General features: G+C 28.2%; 2 protein-coding genes across 2 annotated transcripts in view; both read right to left on the bottom strand.

Moving 5' to 3' along the window:
* Positions 1–2,384: 2,384 nt before the first annotated feature.
* LOC111677613 lies at positions 2,385–3,710 on the bottom strand. The gene is made up of 3 exons (XM_023438771.2): positions 3,220–3,710; positions 3,052–3,138; positions 2,385–2,987 (listed from the first exon to the last, which is right to left on the bottom strand). The coding sequence occupies exons 1-3, from the start codon at positions 3,277–3,279 to the stop codon at positions 2,787–2,789; spliced, it is 348 nt and encodes a 115-aa protein (XP_023294539.1). The 5' UTR covers positions 3,280–3,710; the 3' UTR covers positions 2,385–2,786.
* A 2,423-nt stretch (positions 3,711–6,133) lies between these two features.
* Positions 6,134–15,384, bottom strand: part of LOC111677602 (sodium/potassium/calcium exchanger 5) — a 34,966-nt gene continuing 25,715 nt past the window's right edge. The window contains exons 8-14 of the mRNA XM_046945991.1: positions 13,871–14,008; positions 10,730–11,037; positions 9,507–9,738; positions 9,280–9,426; positions 7,302–7,535; positions 7,130–7,231; positions 6,134–6,952 (exon numbers count right to left, since the gene is read on the bottom strand). Of these exons, the coding sequence (XP_046801947.1) occupies positions 6,627–6,952; positions 7,130–7,231; positions 7,302–7,535; positions 9,280–9,426; positions 9,507–9,738; positions 10,730–11,037; positions 13,871–14,008 (1,487 nt within the window). The 3' untranslated portion in view covers positions 6,134–6,626. The remainder of the gene's footprint in view (positions 6,953–7,129; positions 7,232–7,301; positions 7,536–9,279; positions 9,427–9,506; positions 9,739–10,729; positions 11,038–13,870; positions 14,009–15,384) is intronic.

Below are 15,384 nucleotides of genomic sequence, written 5' to 3'. Positions count from 1 at the left end.
GAAAATTATTTTGTAAAAAAAAACAATTCAACAGATATTAAAAGAAAATTTAATATGAAATCTGTTCTATGGTCAAGACTATAGCTTTAACTATTATATAGTCAAAATTACAGTATAGTCTCTAATCTAGCCTATATTCTATAGTCTAGTATAGTACATGGTCTTGTCTAAAAAATAGTCTATAATGTGGTTCATAGTCTAGTCTATAGTTTAGTCTATAGTCTAGTCTAAAACACAATCTATAGTCTAGGGTATAGACTCGCCTATGGTCTCCTTTATAGGCAAGCCTATAGTATAGCGTTTGGGCTAGTCTATAATCTACTCTATATTAGTCTATTATATAGTATAGCTCACTTTTTATTCTTGTCTCATCTATAGTCTATTCTACAGTTAAGTCTATTCTGTAGTCTAGTCTATAGTCTTGTCAATAGTTTAGCCTATAGTCTAGTATACGGTTTAGTCAATAGTCCAGCCAATATATATTGGTCTATAGTCTAGTCTACAGTCTAATCTTAAGTCAAGTCTATAGCCTAGTCTATATAATTGTCTATAGTCTAGTTTAATTTATAGTCTAGTGTATAGTATAGCCTATAGTCTAATATATATGCAAGTCTTTAGTATAGTTTATGCTGTAGTGTATAGTCTAGTCTTAAATCTAGTCTATAGTAACTTTTATAGTTAAGTATATAGTCTAGTTTTTAGTCTAGTGTATTAACAAGTCGATGGTTTTTACTCTAGTCAACAGTTTAGTCTAAAGTCTAGTCTAAAGTCTAATCTAAAGTCTAGTCATAGGTCTAGTCTAAAAACTAGTCTAAAGTCTAGTCTACAATCCAGTCTATAGTCTAGTTTAAAGTCTAGTCAATAATCTAGTCTACTGTGTAGTCTAGACTATTGTCCAGTCTATATTCTCGACTATTGCATAGTCTATAGTCTGGTCAATAGTATAGTCTAAGTCTAGTCTAAAGTCTAGTCCAAAGACTAGTCTGAAGTCTAGTCTTAAGTCTAGTCTAGTTCCAGTCTATAATCTAGTCTAAACTAGTCTATAATGTAGCTTATAGTCTAATGTATTGTATAGTCTATAGTCTAGTCAGTAATTCTAGTATATATCCTAGTCTTTAGTCATTGTCTAGTCTATAGTCTAGTTTATTGTCTAGTCTATAGTCTAATCTACGTCTAGTTTATAGTCTAGTCTATAGTCTAGTCTATAGTCTTGTCTATAGTCTAGTCTATAGTCTAGTCTATAGTCTGGTCTATAGTCTATTTTATAGTCTAGTCTACAGTCTAGTTTATAGTCTAGTCTATAGTCTAGTCTATAGTCTAGTTTATAATCTAGTCTATAGTCTAGTCTATAGTCTAGTCTAAAGTCTAGTCTATTGTCCAGTCTATAGTCTAGTCTATAGTATAGTCTATAGTCTAGTCTATACTATAGTTTATAGTTTAGTCTATAGTCTATTCTTTAGTCTAGTCTTTAGTCTAGTCTATAGTCTAGTCTATAGTCTAGTCTATAGTCTAGTCTATAGTCTAGTCTATAGTCTAGTCTATTGTCAAGTCTATGGTCTAGTCTATAGTCTAGTCTATAGTATAGTCTATAGTCTAGTCTATAGTATAGTCTATAGTCAAGTCTTAGTCTAGTCTATAGTCTAGTTTATAGTCTAGTCTATAGTCTAGTCTATAGTCTAGTCTATAGTCTAGTCTATAGTCTAGTCTATAGTCTAGTCTATAGTCTAGTCTATAGTCTAGTCTATAGTCTAGTCTATAGTCTAGTCTATAGTCTAGTCTATAGTCTAGTCTATAGTCTAGTCTATAGTCTAGTCTATAGTCTAGTCTATAGTCTAGTCTATAGTCTAGTCTATAGTCTAGTCTATAGTCTAGTCTATAGTCTAGTCTATAGTCTAGTCTATAGTCTAGTCTATAGTCTAGTCTATAGTCTAGTCTATAGTCTTGTCTATAGTCTAGTCCATAGTCTAGTCTATAGTCTAGTCTATAGTCTAGTCTATATTCTAGTCTATAGTCTAGTCTATAGTCTAGTCTATAGTCTAGTCTATAGTCTAGTCTATAGTCTAGTCTATAGTCTAGTCTATAGTCTAGTCTATAGTCTAGTCTATAGTCTAGTCTTTAGTCTAGTCTATAGTCTAGTCTATAGACTAAGTCTAGTCTATAGTCTAGTCTTTAGTCTAGTCTATAGTCCATTCTATAGTCTAGTCTATAGTCCATTCTATAGTCTAGTCTATGGTATAGTATTAAGTTTAGTTTATATTTATTTGAATTTAAATTTTCTTTAAAATATTGTGTAATTTAAAGTTATTGTAATTTTTATATAAAATAACCGGTTTTTATTTAATAAAAAAACATTACTTAAAAAAAAACGATTTGGAAATAACCGGACTAGTTTTTCTTAAAATTAACATAAATTGCCAATTTTTTTTTCGTTTAAACTAAATTTTCTAAAATTAATTCAATTATATTTTATATTAAATACTAAGTTACCTATTGCAAGCCGATTAAATGGTTTTTAAAACCAAATATTCTTTTTTTTTTTTACTAAAACCCCCTGCTGCTAATTTGCTCACATTATTTTCTTCCTTCTTTTTCTTTCATTTAATAAAGCTTAAGATTTTCAAGCTTAATTATACTTAAATATTAATAATTTTTTTAAAAATTTTGTTTAAGTAATGTCTGCCGTTTGTTTAGTTTTAATTTCAAACCCGAAAAAAACCTGTTCAAAAAAAAGCTGTTTAGGGGCGTGTTTATGGGGACAGGAGAAGAAGGAGGAGGTTGAGTGTCATTTAAGTGCAACAATGATATGAATGACCACCGCCACCACTACCACTGCCGGCCCCATTCGAAGAGGAACCATTTCTTAATATATAATCATTATGGACCAAAGCATTGGTCGAAGTTTTACTATAACTGGTTTGCATTTGATGTGAAGAGCTGTTAATCGAGTGCATGGTTTTACAGGAAAACTGTCGATGATTGGCCGAGTCCTGGTTGAAGAAAAGAAAGGAAAGATTATTGTTATGTTTATGTCAAGGGTTTCGATTAAGATACCTTGGGCTGTATGGGAAAACAACACCATAAAACAAAAGCTACAAATGCCACCACCGTGCCCACTAATAATATAAAATCTTCTATAGTCTGGAAGTTGTTTTAAATAAAGATTTGTTTCTATATAATTTGTACTTTTGGAGAATGGGTTTAATAGGAAAATTTACTTACCGGCTCTTCGCCCAATAATACATGATTAATAAGATACGAAAAATCATCAAAGGGAGTCATTTTAAGATTTCCGTTGATATACTTTTTTATTAACAGTGTTTTCAACAATTTAATTGTTTATTAGTTTTTTTGTTTGTCTCAGCAACAATAGTTTATTGTTTTAATAAAAAAAAACTAAATTTCGTAATTGCAATGTCAAATAAGACAACGGGTCTTTGATTTTACACTCTTACTCTCTGTTTAATTGTGATTTTAGCAAGCTCCTTTATTTGTTTAACTGTCAGTCTGGACTCTCTTGGTTACTGTGTCTCTCTCTCTGTCTCTCACTTCTGTGTTTTTCTATTGTCCTGTTAAGGTTCTCTCCTTTAATAAATGGGGTGTTTTATGTTGTGTTTGTAAATTACAAAAACCATGAAAACAAAAATTTTCAAATTAAAAACAACAAAATGTCCTTAGAAACCTTTAATTAAAACTTGTTTTATCTTTTCTTCTAAATACATAAATAATTAAATTTAAATTAAATAATTATTTTTAATATTGTCTTCTTTTCTTTTTTGTTTGTTTTGTTTTTGTCCAAAAACAAAATAAATCTCTTTTAAAAGGACCTTTTCCTTTGAACTGTCAAAATATTAACTAACTGTGCTCTTCTTATAAAGGAAATATAAGGGATGTAAACAAACTAATAAACAGGGTTGTATACATACGTATGTTCCTTAAATTTAAAACAGAGATGTTTGAAAACTCAAAATAACGGTTATATTATTTTACATAAAATAAGAAGCAATATAACAGATAAACTTTACTAGTTTGACTAGACTAAAGACTGGATATATTAGACTGTAGATAAGACTATAGACTATATACTAGACTATAAACTAGACTGAAGACTAAACTATAGACCAGACTATGAGCTAGACTATAGAATAAACTGCACTTTAGACTATAGATTAGCCTATGGCGTAGACTATAGACTAGACTACTGACTACACGATATATTAGGGTTTATACTAGTCTAGACTAGACTAGACTGTTGACTAAACTATATACTACACTATAGATTAGAATTTAGACTAGAATATAGACTAGACTATTAACCAGACTATTGAATAGACTAGACTATAGATTAGACTAAAAACTAGATAATAGACTATACTATATATTATAGTCTAGTATAGACTAGACTAAAAGCTAGACTATACAGTCTAGACAATAGTCTAGTGACTTGACTGGACTAGATGGACTAGACTATAGACTGGATATATTAGACTGTAGATAACACTATAGACTATATACTAGACTATAAACTAGACTGCAGACTAGACTATAGATCAGACTATGTGCCAGACTATAGAATAAACTATGGACTAGACCACAGAATAAACTACTACATAGAATATAGACTAGACAACAAGTAGACTATAGACTAAAGAATGGACTAGCCTGCACTTTAGACTAGTCTATAGGTTAGACTACAAAGTAGACAACAGACTAGACTATGGACCAAACTATTGACTGGACACTATGCTAGAAAATAGACTCGACTATACAGTCTATAGATAAGACAACAGACTAGACTATAGGCAAGAGTAGACTATGGATTAGACTATAGACTAGACTATAGACTAGACTTTATAGTAGACTATAGACTAGACTATAGACTAGCCTATAGACTGTAGTTGACTATAGATTAGACTATAGACTAGACTTTAGACTGAGGTAGACTATAGACTAGACTATAGACTATACTACTATAGACTAGACTATACTAGACTATAGACTAGACTATAGACTAGACTATAGACTAGACTATAGACTAGACTATAGACTACACTATAGACTAGACTATAGACTAGACTATAGACTAGACTATAGACTAGACTATAGACTAGACTATAGACTAGATTATAGACTAGACTATAGACTAGACTATAGACTAGACTATAGACTAGACTATAGACTAGACTATAAACTAGACTATAGACTAAACTATAGACTAGACTATAGACTAGACTATAGACTAGACTATAGACTAGATTATAGACTAGACTAGACTATAGACTAGACTATAGACTAGACTATAGACTAGACTATAGACTAGACTATAGACTAGACTATAGACTAGACTATAGACTGGACTATAGACTAGACTATAGACTAGACTATAGACTAGACTATAGACTAGACTATAGACTAGACTATAGACTAGACTATAGACTAGACTATAGACTAGACTATAGACTAGACTATAGACTAGAGTATAGACTAGACTATAGACTAGAGTATAGACTAGACTATAGACTAGACTATAGACTAGACTATAGAATAGACTATAGACTATAGACTAGAGTATAGACTAGACTTTAGACTAGACTATAGACTAAACTATAGACTAGACCATAGACTAGACTACAGACTAGACTATAGACTAGACTATAGACTAGACTATAGACAGGACTATAGACTAGAGTATAGACTGGACTATAGACTAGACTATAGACTAGACTATAGATTAGACTGTAGATTAGATTATAGACTAAACTAAAGACTAGACTGTAGACTAGAATATAGACTAGACTATAGACTAGACTATAGGCTAGACTATAGACTAGACTATAGACTTGACTATAGACTAGACTATAGACTAGACTATAGGCAGACTAGACTAGACTGTAGATTAGGCTATAGACTGCACTATAGACTAGAATATATACTAGCCTATAGACTGCACTTTAGACTAGACTATCTACTAGACTATAGATTAGACTATATACTAGACTAGACTTTCTCTTTAGATGGTTGTAACAAAAAAATCAATATATATATTTTTTTAAATTTTTCGTTTGCTTATTTTTATTTTCTCTAACTTAATACTAAATAACAATAAATTCTTAAAAAAACCAATATTAAGCTCAAAACTAAATTAGAAAAATAAAATTGCTTAAATTACAAGCGTAGTATACAAATTGTAAAAAATAAGAATAAATTTACAAGAAATGTAAGAAGCATGATTCACATACAAAACTTAAACTTGAGTATATTTATGAAAAATAAAATAATTAACAATTCAATGATAAACGCATTTGTTTAAAGTTTTTGTTTAAAAGCTAAGGTTTTGGTAGACATTTTTTTTCTATAATAAATTATAAACTTATAAATAAAATTAATATAAATAATTAATAAAAAAAAATTGTACATTATTTTGCGTTTTTTTTTTTAAAGACATTGATATTTGGTTTTTTAACAAAATTTTTCTTGTGAAAAAAGCTTCTTTTTGTTTCGTTGGTTTATTTCTTCTGCTAATGCGGGGGCCGCGAGCGGGTTTCCTGTGAAGATTTATAATCTTGGTTTTCTCTTTTTTTACAACTAAACAGTCTTAATTTATAAGTATTTGTTAGTTTCTTTACTAATTAACTACATTGTTTGGGGAAGAATACATTCATTTCTATAAGTATTTGTAAGACGATAAACACTACATAGACAATAAAGAGCAGCAGACCCACACGCTTGGTTAGACGATAACCGCTTAAACTTAGACCCACAAAAAGGGTTACAGTGCACAACATTAGAATTAAAATACTGTACTCTATGCCTTGAGCAGCAATTTTGATTCGATTCATGCCATCAGCCATGCCATAGTTCATGCAATTCTTGATAAACCATGGTACACCTAGGGATAGGAAAATGGCCAGGGAGTTGGCACCCAAAGAATTAGAGACACCAATACCACTTTCACCTGAAATATACAAGAACAAAGAAATTTTCTTTAATATTTTTTTCAAAAATTTCTCATGAATTAAGAAGCAGTAACGAGTTCTTTACAAAGTGGTTACTTTAAAGCTTTTCACTTAGAGACCACAATTAAAGCTTTAACCTTTGACCACGAAAAAGAAAACAACAATCATCAACTTACCATTTCTCAACGAAATCACACTGGACACTGCCTCGGGCATAGTAGAGCCGGCTGCCAAAAAAGTAAGACCCATAATAATTGTGGGCACATTAATGGCGACACCTTTAAAGAGCAAACAAAAGCTTAACAAAATTCCAAATATATATATAAACATTAAAAAGCTTTCACTTACCAAACGATGTCAACATCCATACGATCATATAGGCATTGACACCAATAGCTATGATACACATTATAAAGGATAAAGGATATAATTTACGATATTTTACGGGATGTGGTATCAGTATGGAGAGAATGAATTTAAGGGGAAAAGTAAAGAAATACCAGAATTTCATAAGTTTGGATTCACCGCGTGGTAGAGTGTAAAGATTGGGTGGAAGTGCCATTGTCTGTTCGTCACCGTCCCCTAAAAAAGGAAGAAGAAAAATGGAATGAATACAAAGCTTAAGTTTTAAGAAGTTTTTTTACGACAAGAAAGTTCATAAAAAGCTTTAATAAAACCTTCTAATAAGAAAGCTCTTTATTAAAAAACAGCCAAAGCCTTCTAATAAGAAAAGAATAAGGATAAAAGCTTATAAAAAGTTTTTAACGCAAAAAGTTCAATCAAAGCTTTTAATACAGAAAAGCTCAATGAAAACTTTTTATTGATAAAATATTGTAATATAGTCTTCTAATAAGAAAACTTAATGAAAGCTCTTTATTAAAAAAAGCTAAAGCCTTGTAATAAATAAGTTCAATAACAGTTTTTTTATGCAAAAAAACTTTATGAAAGATTTTAGTATAGAAAAACTCAATGAAAGTACAAAAAAGCTTAATAAAAGCTTTTAATACTAAAAGCTGAATAATAGCTTTGTGTACAAAAAAAGCTCAATGAAAGCTCAATAATTACCTTTAATAGAAAAAAAAATCAATGAAAACTTTTAATACAGAAAACCTCAATGAAATCGTTCAATGCAAAAGAACTTAACTAAAGATCTCTAATAAGAAAGCTCTAATAAAAGCTTCTTATAAAAAAGTTAAAAGACAAAGAAGCTTTTAATACTAAAAAGCTCTATAAAAGCATTTTATACAAAAAGCTCAATGAAAGCTTTTTATACACAAAAAGCACAATAAAAGCTGTTAATACAAAAAGCTTAATAAAAGATTTTTTTTTTAAAAAACACAAGAAAAGGTTTTTTTACAAAAAGCACAATAAAAGCTTTTTTACAAAAAGCACAATAAAAGCTTTTTTACAAAAAGCACAATAAAAGCTTTTTTACAAAAAGCTCAATAAAAGCTTTTTTACAAAAAGCACAAGTTTTTTTATAAAAAGTTCAATAAGAGCCTTTCAATGCAAAAAGCTCAATAAAAGCTTTTCAATACAAGGAGTTTAAAGAACTATTTTTAATAAAAAAATGCTTTATAAAAGCTTCTCAATACAAAAGTCCAATGAAAGTTTTTTAATAATAAGAAAAAGTCCATAACAAGCTTTAAATACACAAAAGTAAAGATAAGCCTATAATACAAAAAAACAATGAAAGCTTTTAATACAAAAAGCACTACGAAAGTTTTTATTACAAATAGCTTAATAAAAGCTTTTTAATACATAAACCTAAATAAAAGCTTTATAGTACATAAAGGCAAATACAAAAAGCTTAATAATAGCTTTTTGATACAAAAGGCTAAATAAAAGCTTTTTAATACATAAAGCTAAATAAAAGCTTTTCAGTACGTAAAGCCAAATAAAAGCTTTTTAATACATAAAGCCAAATAAAAGCTTTTTAATACAAAAGGCTCAATAAAAGCTTTTTAGTTTAAAAATCTCAATATTTAATTTAAAAATCTCAATAAAAGTTTTTCAATACTAAAAGTTGTGTAAAAGTTTTTTTAGACAAAAAGCTTTTTGTTACAAAAAGCTCAATTAAAGCTTAATGAATTTGAAATGCTCAATAAAAGCTTTTTAATACAAAAAACTCAATAAAAGCTTTAGCATACAGAAGGCTCAATAAAAGCTTTAGAATACAAAAAGCTCAATGAAATCTTTTAAACAAAACAACTAATTTTAATTTACAAAAAAATCACTAAAACCCTTCAATAAAATAAGCTTTATAAGAGCTTTATATAGGAAGAAAAAACTTTTTTATCCCATCCTTACTAAAATTTATACTTACAACTTTTCGAATGTGTCAGATTGACCCTCGACGACATGGAATTGGTATTTTCGGGCAGATTAATAACAAACAAACCATTACCGGTCAGAGGATCCTTCTTGGTGGGCAATTTAGCTTTGGCACTGTTCTCTGGTGGTTCGGTAAGATCTATATTATACATAAAACAAAGTTATCAACATTATTATAAAACTGTCTGAAAGCTTTCTACTACAAATAACAAAGCTTACCGTATCTGGTCGAAAAGCAGCAACCTAATTTATCCTCCACAAACACTCTAATGGCGGGCATAAATTTATTATTGTTAAAAGTAACCAAATAGTAAATGATTAGGAAACCCATCATGACACAGGACTCGGTAAAGGTGATCTCACCACCCCAGGCCAAAATGATTAGAATGATAGTGTTGAAACCGTAGATAAAGCAGTCACGAGCAATGGGCCACCAATCAAGTTGGACGGGCTGTGGAAAGGGAATTGATTTTTAATCAATATTGATAAAAATTTTATTCGAATACCGATTACTTATGGGAATTTTATACTAAAATTACAGTTTTTTGATCAAAGAAACGACTAATTTCCAAAGTGGTTACTTTTTTGTAATTTTGATTTTAGATGAAATTTTTTGTTGTAAATGAATTTGTATTAAAATTTTATTCGTAAATATATAAAAATTTTATTCGAATAACGGTTACTTATTCGAATTTGAAGCGGGTACCCGTCTTCATTTTGTTAGTTTTAAGAAATTTTTATATTGGAAGTGTTTTATAATGAAATTAGAGTTGTTTGGTCAAAGTAACGACTAATTTTCAAAGTGGTTACTTTTTTGTAATTTTGATTTTAGGTGAAATTTTTTGCTGTAAATAAATTTGTCTTGAAATTTTATTCGAATATATATAAAAATTTTATTCGAATAACGGTTACTTAGGTAAATTTGAAGCGGGTACCCGTCTTAATTTTGTTAGTTTTAAGAAATTTTCATGTTAAAAGTGTTTTATAATGAAATTAGAGTTGTTTGGTCAAAGTATCGACTAATTTTCAAAGTGGTTACTTTTTTGTAATTTTGATTTTAGATGAAATTTTTTGCTGTAAATGAATTTATCTTAAAATTTTATTCGTAAATATATAAAAATTTTATTCGAATAACGATTACTTGTGCGATTTTGAAGCGGGTACCCGTCTTTATTTTGATAATTTTCGAAAATTTTTTATGATTTATGATTTTTTGAATGGTTTTAAATGAGCGTAGCGTTGTTTGGTCAAAGTAACGATTAATTTTCAAAGTGGTTACTTTTTCGTAATTTTGATTTTAAAGGAAATTTTTTGTTATTAAATGACTTTTCATGAGATTTAATGAACGTTTACTTAAGAATTTTGTTAAAATGAAGGTTTCTTAACACAATTTCAAACGGTTACTTGGAAAAATTGTTTTTATTCGTAACATTTTCACTCACCTTATTTATAGCCAAGGCCGCCAAACTCGCCACACCTAGTGTATTAAACATGAGTGAACCTATTATGGTGCCCAAACCCATATCCGAATGTGTTATCAAGGTACTAATGGTATTCGTAAAAAATTCCGGCATTGAAGTGGCTGTGGCCATAAATGTGGCCGCCGCCACATCTTTCGATAAATTCAAATCCTCACAAATACACTCGACGGTGGGTAAAAAGTAATCGTTGCAAATAATGGCCAATAGGATAAAGAAGTAAACGGCAGCTATGACATGCAAAACAACCCAACCCTGGCGTAATTGTTCGACTAGAAGAAAATAAATTTTAAATGCAATTGATAAATACATTTTAAAAAAGCAATAATTCATAATCGATTTTATGGAACAATCGTATCTAAAATCTTTATTCAAAAATATGATTGTAGTTTTATAAAAAAAAAACAATTTTATATAGAAAGCACGGAAGCACTTGACTTCAGTTGACTTCCAAGTTAACCAACCACACTGGAAGATATGCGTTATCTTTAGATGATAATTTATTTGTACATATTTGAAATTGCATTTATATATGGCTAAACAAAATGGCGTTTACAATGTACAGTTAAGTGTGTGTGTGTGTAGAAAAGTGTCACGCTTAAATTTTGAAGTGTTTTCTTTTGTTGAAAAGAAAATTCAAGTTCATGGTTATTTTTTGCTTTAAAATATCTGAAGATAACTAATACATTTAAAGTTCAGTTTTATTTCATTAGTAATGTAACGATTACTTTCAAAAAGTGGTTACTTTTCTTCAATTTTGTTTTAAAGCGAAAAATTTTCTATGTCCTGGTTTTCTTTTAAGATTTAAAGAAATTCTATGAAAAAATTTCCTTAAAAAACCGGTTACTTAATGCTTATTCAAACGGTTACTCGTGTAAAATTTATTAATTCCTAGAAAATTTCATATGTTATGCTTAATTAAGCGAATTCTAAGCATTTTTAACCTAGTAACGAGTAATTTGCAAAGTGGTTACTTTTCTTCAATATTGATTTTAGACGAAAAATTTTCCTTCCCCTGGATTTCTTTCAACATTTTAAGAAATTCTATGAAAAAATTTCCGTAAAAAACCGGTTACTTAATGCTTAATTAAACGGTTACTCGTGTAAAATTTATTAATTCCTAGAAAATTTCATATGTTATGCCTAACACTTTCAATTTTAATCATTTTTAGCCTAGTAACGAGTAATTACCAAAGTGGTTACTTTTCAACAATTTCGATATTAGGCGAAAATTTTTCTATGCCTTGGTTTTCTTCTAAGATTTAAAGAAATTCTATGAAAAAAATATCTTAAAAAACCGGTTACTTAATGCTTATTCAAACGGTTACTCGTGTAAAATTTAAAAATTCCTAGAAAATTTCATATGTTATGACTAACTCTTTTAATTTTAAGCATTTTTAGCCTAGTAACGAGTAGTTATCAAAGTGGTTACTTTTTGCTAATATTGAGTTTATAAGAAAAAATTCTTTGCCAATCAATTTCTAATTTAATTTTAGGAATATCTGTTGAAAATTTTTTTTGAAAAACCGATTACTTTTTATAGATTTTAACGGTTACTCGTTTAAAATTTTAAAATTTCTTAGAAATTTGTTATGGAATGTAAATAGAAGTTAATTTAAAGAAGTTTTAGGTAAGTAACGATTAATTTTAAAAGTGGTTACTTTTGGCCAATTTTAATTTTTTGAGCGAAATTTCTTTGCCAATTAGTTTTTAAGCAAATTTAAAGAATTTCTGTTGAAAATTTTTCTTGAAAAACCGATTACTTTTTATAGATTTTAACGGTTACTCGTTTAAAATTTTAAAATTTCTTAGAAATTTGTTATGGAATGTAAAAAGAAGTTAATTTGAAGACGTTTTAGATAAGTAACGATTAATTTTAAAAGTGGTTACTTTTGGCCAATTTTGATTTTTTGAGCGAAATTTCTTTGCCAATTAGTTTTTAAACAAACTTAAAGAATTTCTGTTGAAAAATTTTCTTGAAAAACCGATTACTTTTCATGGATTTGAACGGTTACTCGTTTAAAAATTCAAAATTTCTTAGAAATTTGTTATGGAATGTAAATAGAAGTTAATTTAAAGAAGTTTTAGGTAAGTAACGAGTAATTTTGAAAGTGGTTACTTTTGGCCAATTTTGATTTTTTGAGCGAAATTTCTTTGCCAATTAGTTTTTAAGCAAATTTAAAGAATTTTTGTTGAAAATTTTTCTTGAAAAACCGATTACTTTCCATGGATTTAAACGGTTACTCGTTTAAAAATGAAAAATTTCTTAGAAATTTGTTATGGAATGTAAATAGAAGTTAATTTGAAGTCGTTTTAGATAAGTAACGAGTAATTTTGAAAGTGGTTACTTTTGGCCAATTTTAATTTTTTGAGCGAAATTTTTTTACCAATTAGTTTTTAAGCAAATTTAAAGAATTTCTGTTGAAAATTTTTCTTGAAAAACCGATTACTTTTCATGGATTTGAACGGTTACTCGTTTAAAATTTTAAAATTTCTTAGAAATTTGTTATGGAATGTAAATAGAAATTAATTTAAAGAAGTTTTAGGTAAGTAACGATTAATTTTGAAAGTGGTTACTCGCTTAAAATTTCAAAATTTCTTAGAAATTTGTTGTGGAATATAAATAGAAGTTAATTTTAAAAAGTTTTAGATAAGTAACGAGTAATTTTGAAAGTGGTTACTTTTGAATTTTTAAAGAAAATTTTTCATGAGCAATTCTGTTAGATTTTCATGTAAAATATGAAATATTTGTAGTTATTTTTAACGGTTACTCATTTTAAATTGAAAAAATTTGTCAAATTCATGAATTTTATTGCGAACTTTGTGAATTTTAAATTTATAGATTTGTTTAATAGAAAAACCTTGTTTTTAAATTAAAATCAAAATCAATGTTAAATTTTTAATGGAATTTACTAATTTTATTTATCACCATGTGTTAATGGACTTGTTGGCAGCTATGACGTCTCATTATTTAGCTAAGTAATGTGTAATAATTTATAATTAATATTAATTATATAGTTTATATGAAATATATATATATATATATATATTTTTAGTTTTAAATAGAAATTATTTGAAAAAAAGAAAACACAACCTTCAACTTACCAGTAAAATATTCAGGAAATTCATCTAGCGGTGAGTCTTCGGTTTCATTGGGACACGATTCGCGTGGCACTCCTTTTAGCAACATAAAATCATCCAAATTGTGAAAAAATGAATGAAAATTATTTGTAACATTTTCTGCTGAAATTATAGACAAAAAGAAAAGTAAAATAATTAATTGTTGCTTATTAACGAGATATGTTTTATAATCAAAAGAAATCCCCCTTAAACTCAAGAAAATCACCGATAAAATTCCACGTTTTAAAGTATTTTGTTGTTAAGAAACATGACTGATTAAATTAAAATAATTAATAGATAATTTAATTAATTACTTGGAAATTATTAGATTTAAAATAACTTCACTTTTCAAATGTTAATTGTTTAAATTTTTATTATTATTTAAGGTTTCATAAATTCTTTTAATATTATTTACACATTGTTTTTATTGTAAACGTAAATTCCAAACACGAAATTTTTCTTTTATGATTATTTATTATGAACAAAAAAAAAAAAAAAAAAAGATTAAATAAACTTGAAATTACAATTGTAAACAATTAAAACAGTTAATTCTGAAAAGATAAAAAAACAATTTAGTCATTCCTTTCAAAGAACTCCTTGCAAAGTCTTGTTAAAACGCAATAGCTTTAAAAATGATTTAAATATCTAATTAATCAAATTACCTCTTCTTTTACATTAACACATATAATTAAGTGTTAAATAGTTTTATGAATGCATTAATTTAATTAGTTTTATATGTTTTACCAAATTAATACGCAATATAAATCATGGTTTTTTCACTCATACGTCACGATGTTCTTTGAAATGGTTATCAATATATCAAAAGCATTAACATAATTTAATTGCGATATAATTTGGCGGTAGTTTTGATAACACTAATCGAAGTAACTCTGGAATATGACGTAGTCATATTGACTACATATATCTAAATGTTATAGTTTAGTTCTAGTTCTGTTCCGGTTTTATTCCAGTTCTGTTCTAGTTTTGTTCTAGTTTTTTCTAATTCTGTTCTCGTTCTTGTCTATAGTGTATAGTCTATAGTTAGCTATCCTGTAGTTGAGTCAATAGTTCAGTCTAAAGTCTAACTTATAGTCTAGTCTATTTTATAATATAGTCTTTTGACTAGCTTATAGCGTAGCCAATAGTCTAGTCAATAGCATATTTTCTAGCTTGTAGTCTAGTCATCAGTCTAGTCTATATTCTAGTCTATAGTCTAGCATATATTCTAGTCTATAGTCTAGTCTATGGTCTAGTCTATAGTCTAATCTATAATCTAGTATATATTCTAGTCTATAGTCTAATCTATGGTCTAGTCTATAGTCTAATCTATAGTCTATTCCATAATCTAGTTTATAGTCTAGTCTATAGTCTACTCTAGAGTCTAGTCTATTGTCTAGTGTATAGTCAAGTCTATAGTCTAGTCTATAGTCTAGTCTATAGTCTAGTCTATAGTCTAGTCTATAGTCTAGTCTATAGTCTAGTCTATAGTCTAGTCTATA

This window comes from Lucilia cuprina, chromosome 3 (assembly GCF_022045245.1).
Source record: "Lucilia cuprina isolate Lc7/37 chromosome 3, ASM2204524v1, whole genome shotgun sequence".
Taxonomy (NCBI): Eukaryota; Metazoa; Arthropoda; class Insecta; order Diptera; family Calliphoridae; genus Lucilia; species Lucilia cuprina.
This window is presented reverse-complemented; position numbering and strand designations above follow the sequence as displayed.

Excerpts from the sequence above, each read along its gene's own strand:
- LOC111677613 (XM_023438771.2), bottom strand. The coding sequence starts at position 3,279 with ATGACTCCCTTTGATGATTTTTCGTATCTTATTAATCATGTATTATTG. Across the intron at positions 3,139-3,219 it reads TATTATTGGGCGAAGAGCCG|ACTATAGAAGATTTTATATT; the intron begins GTAAGTAAATTT and ends AACAACTTCCAG. Across the intron at positions 2,988-3,051 it reads GTTTTCCCATACAGCCCAAG|GACTCGGCCAATCATCGACA; the intron begins GTATCTTAATCG and ends TTCTTCAACCAG.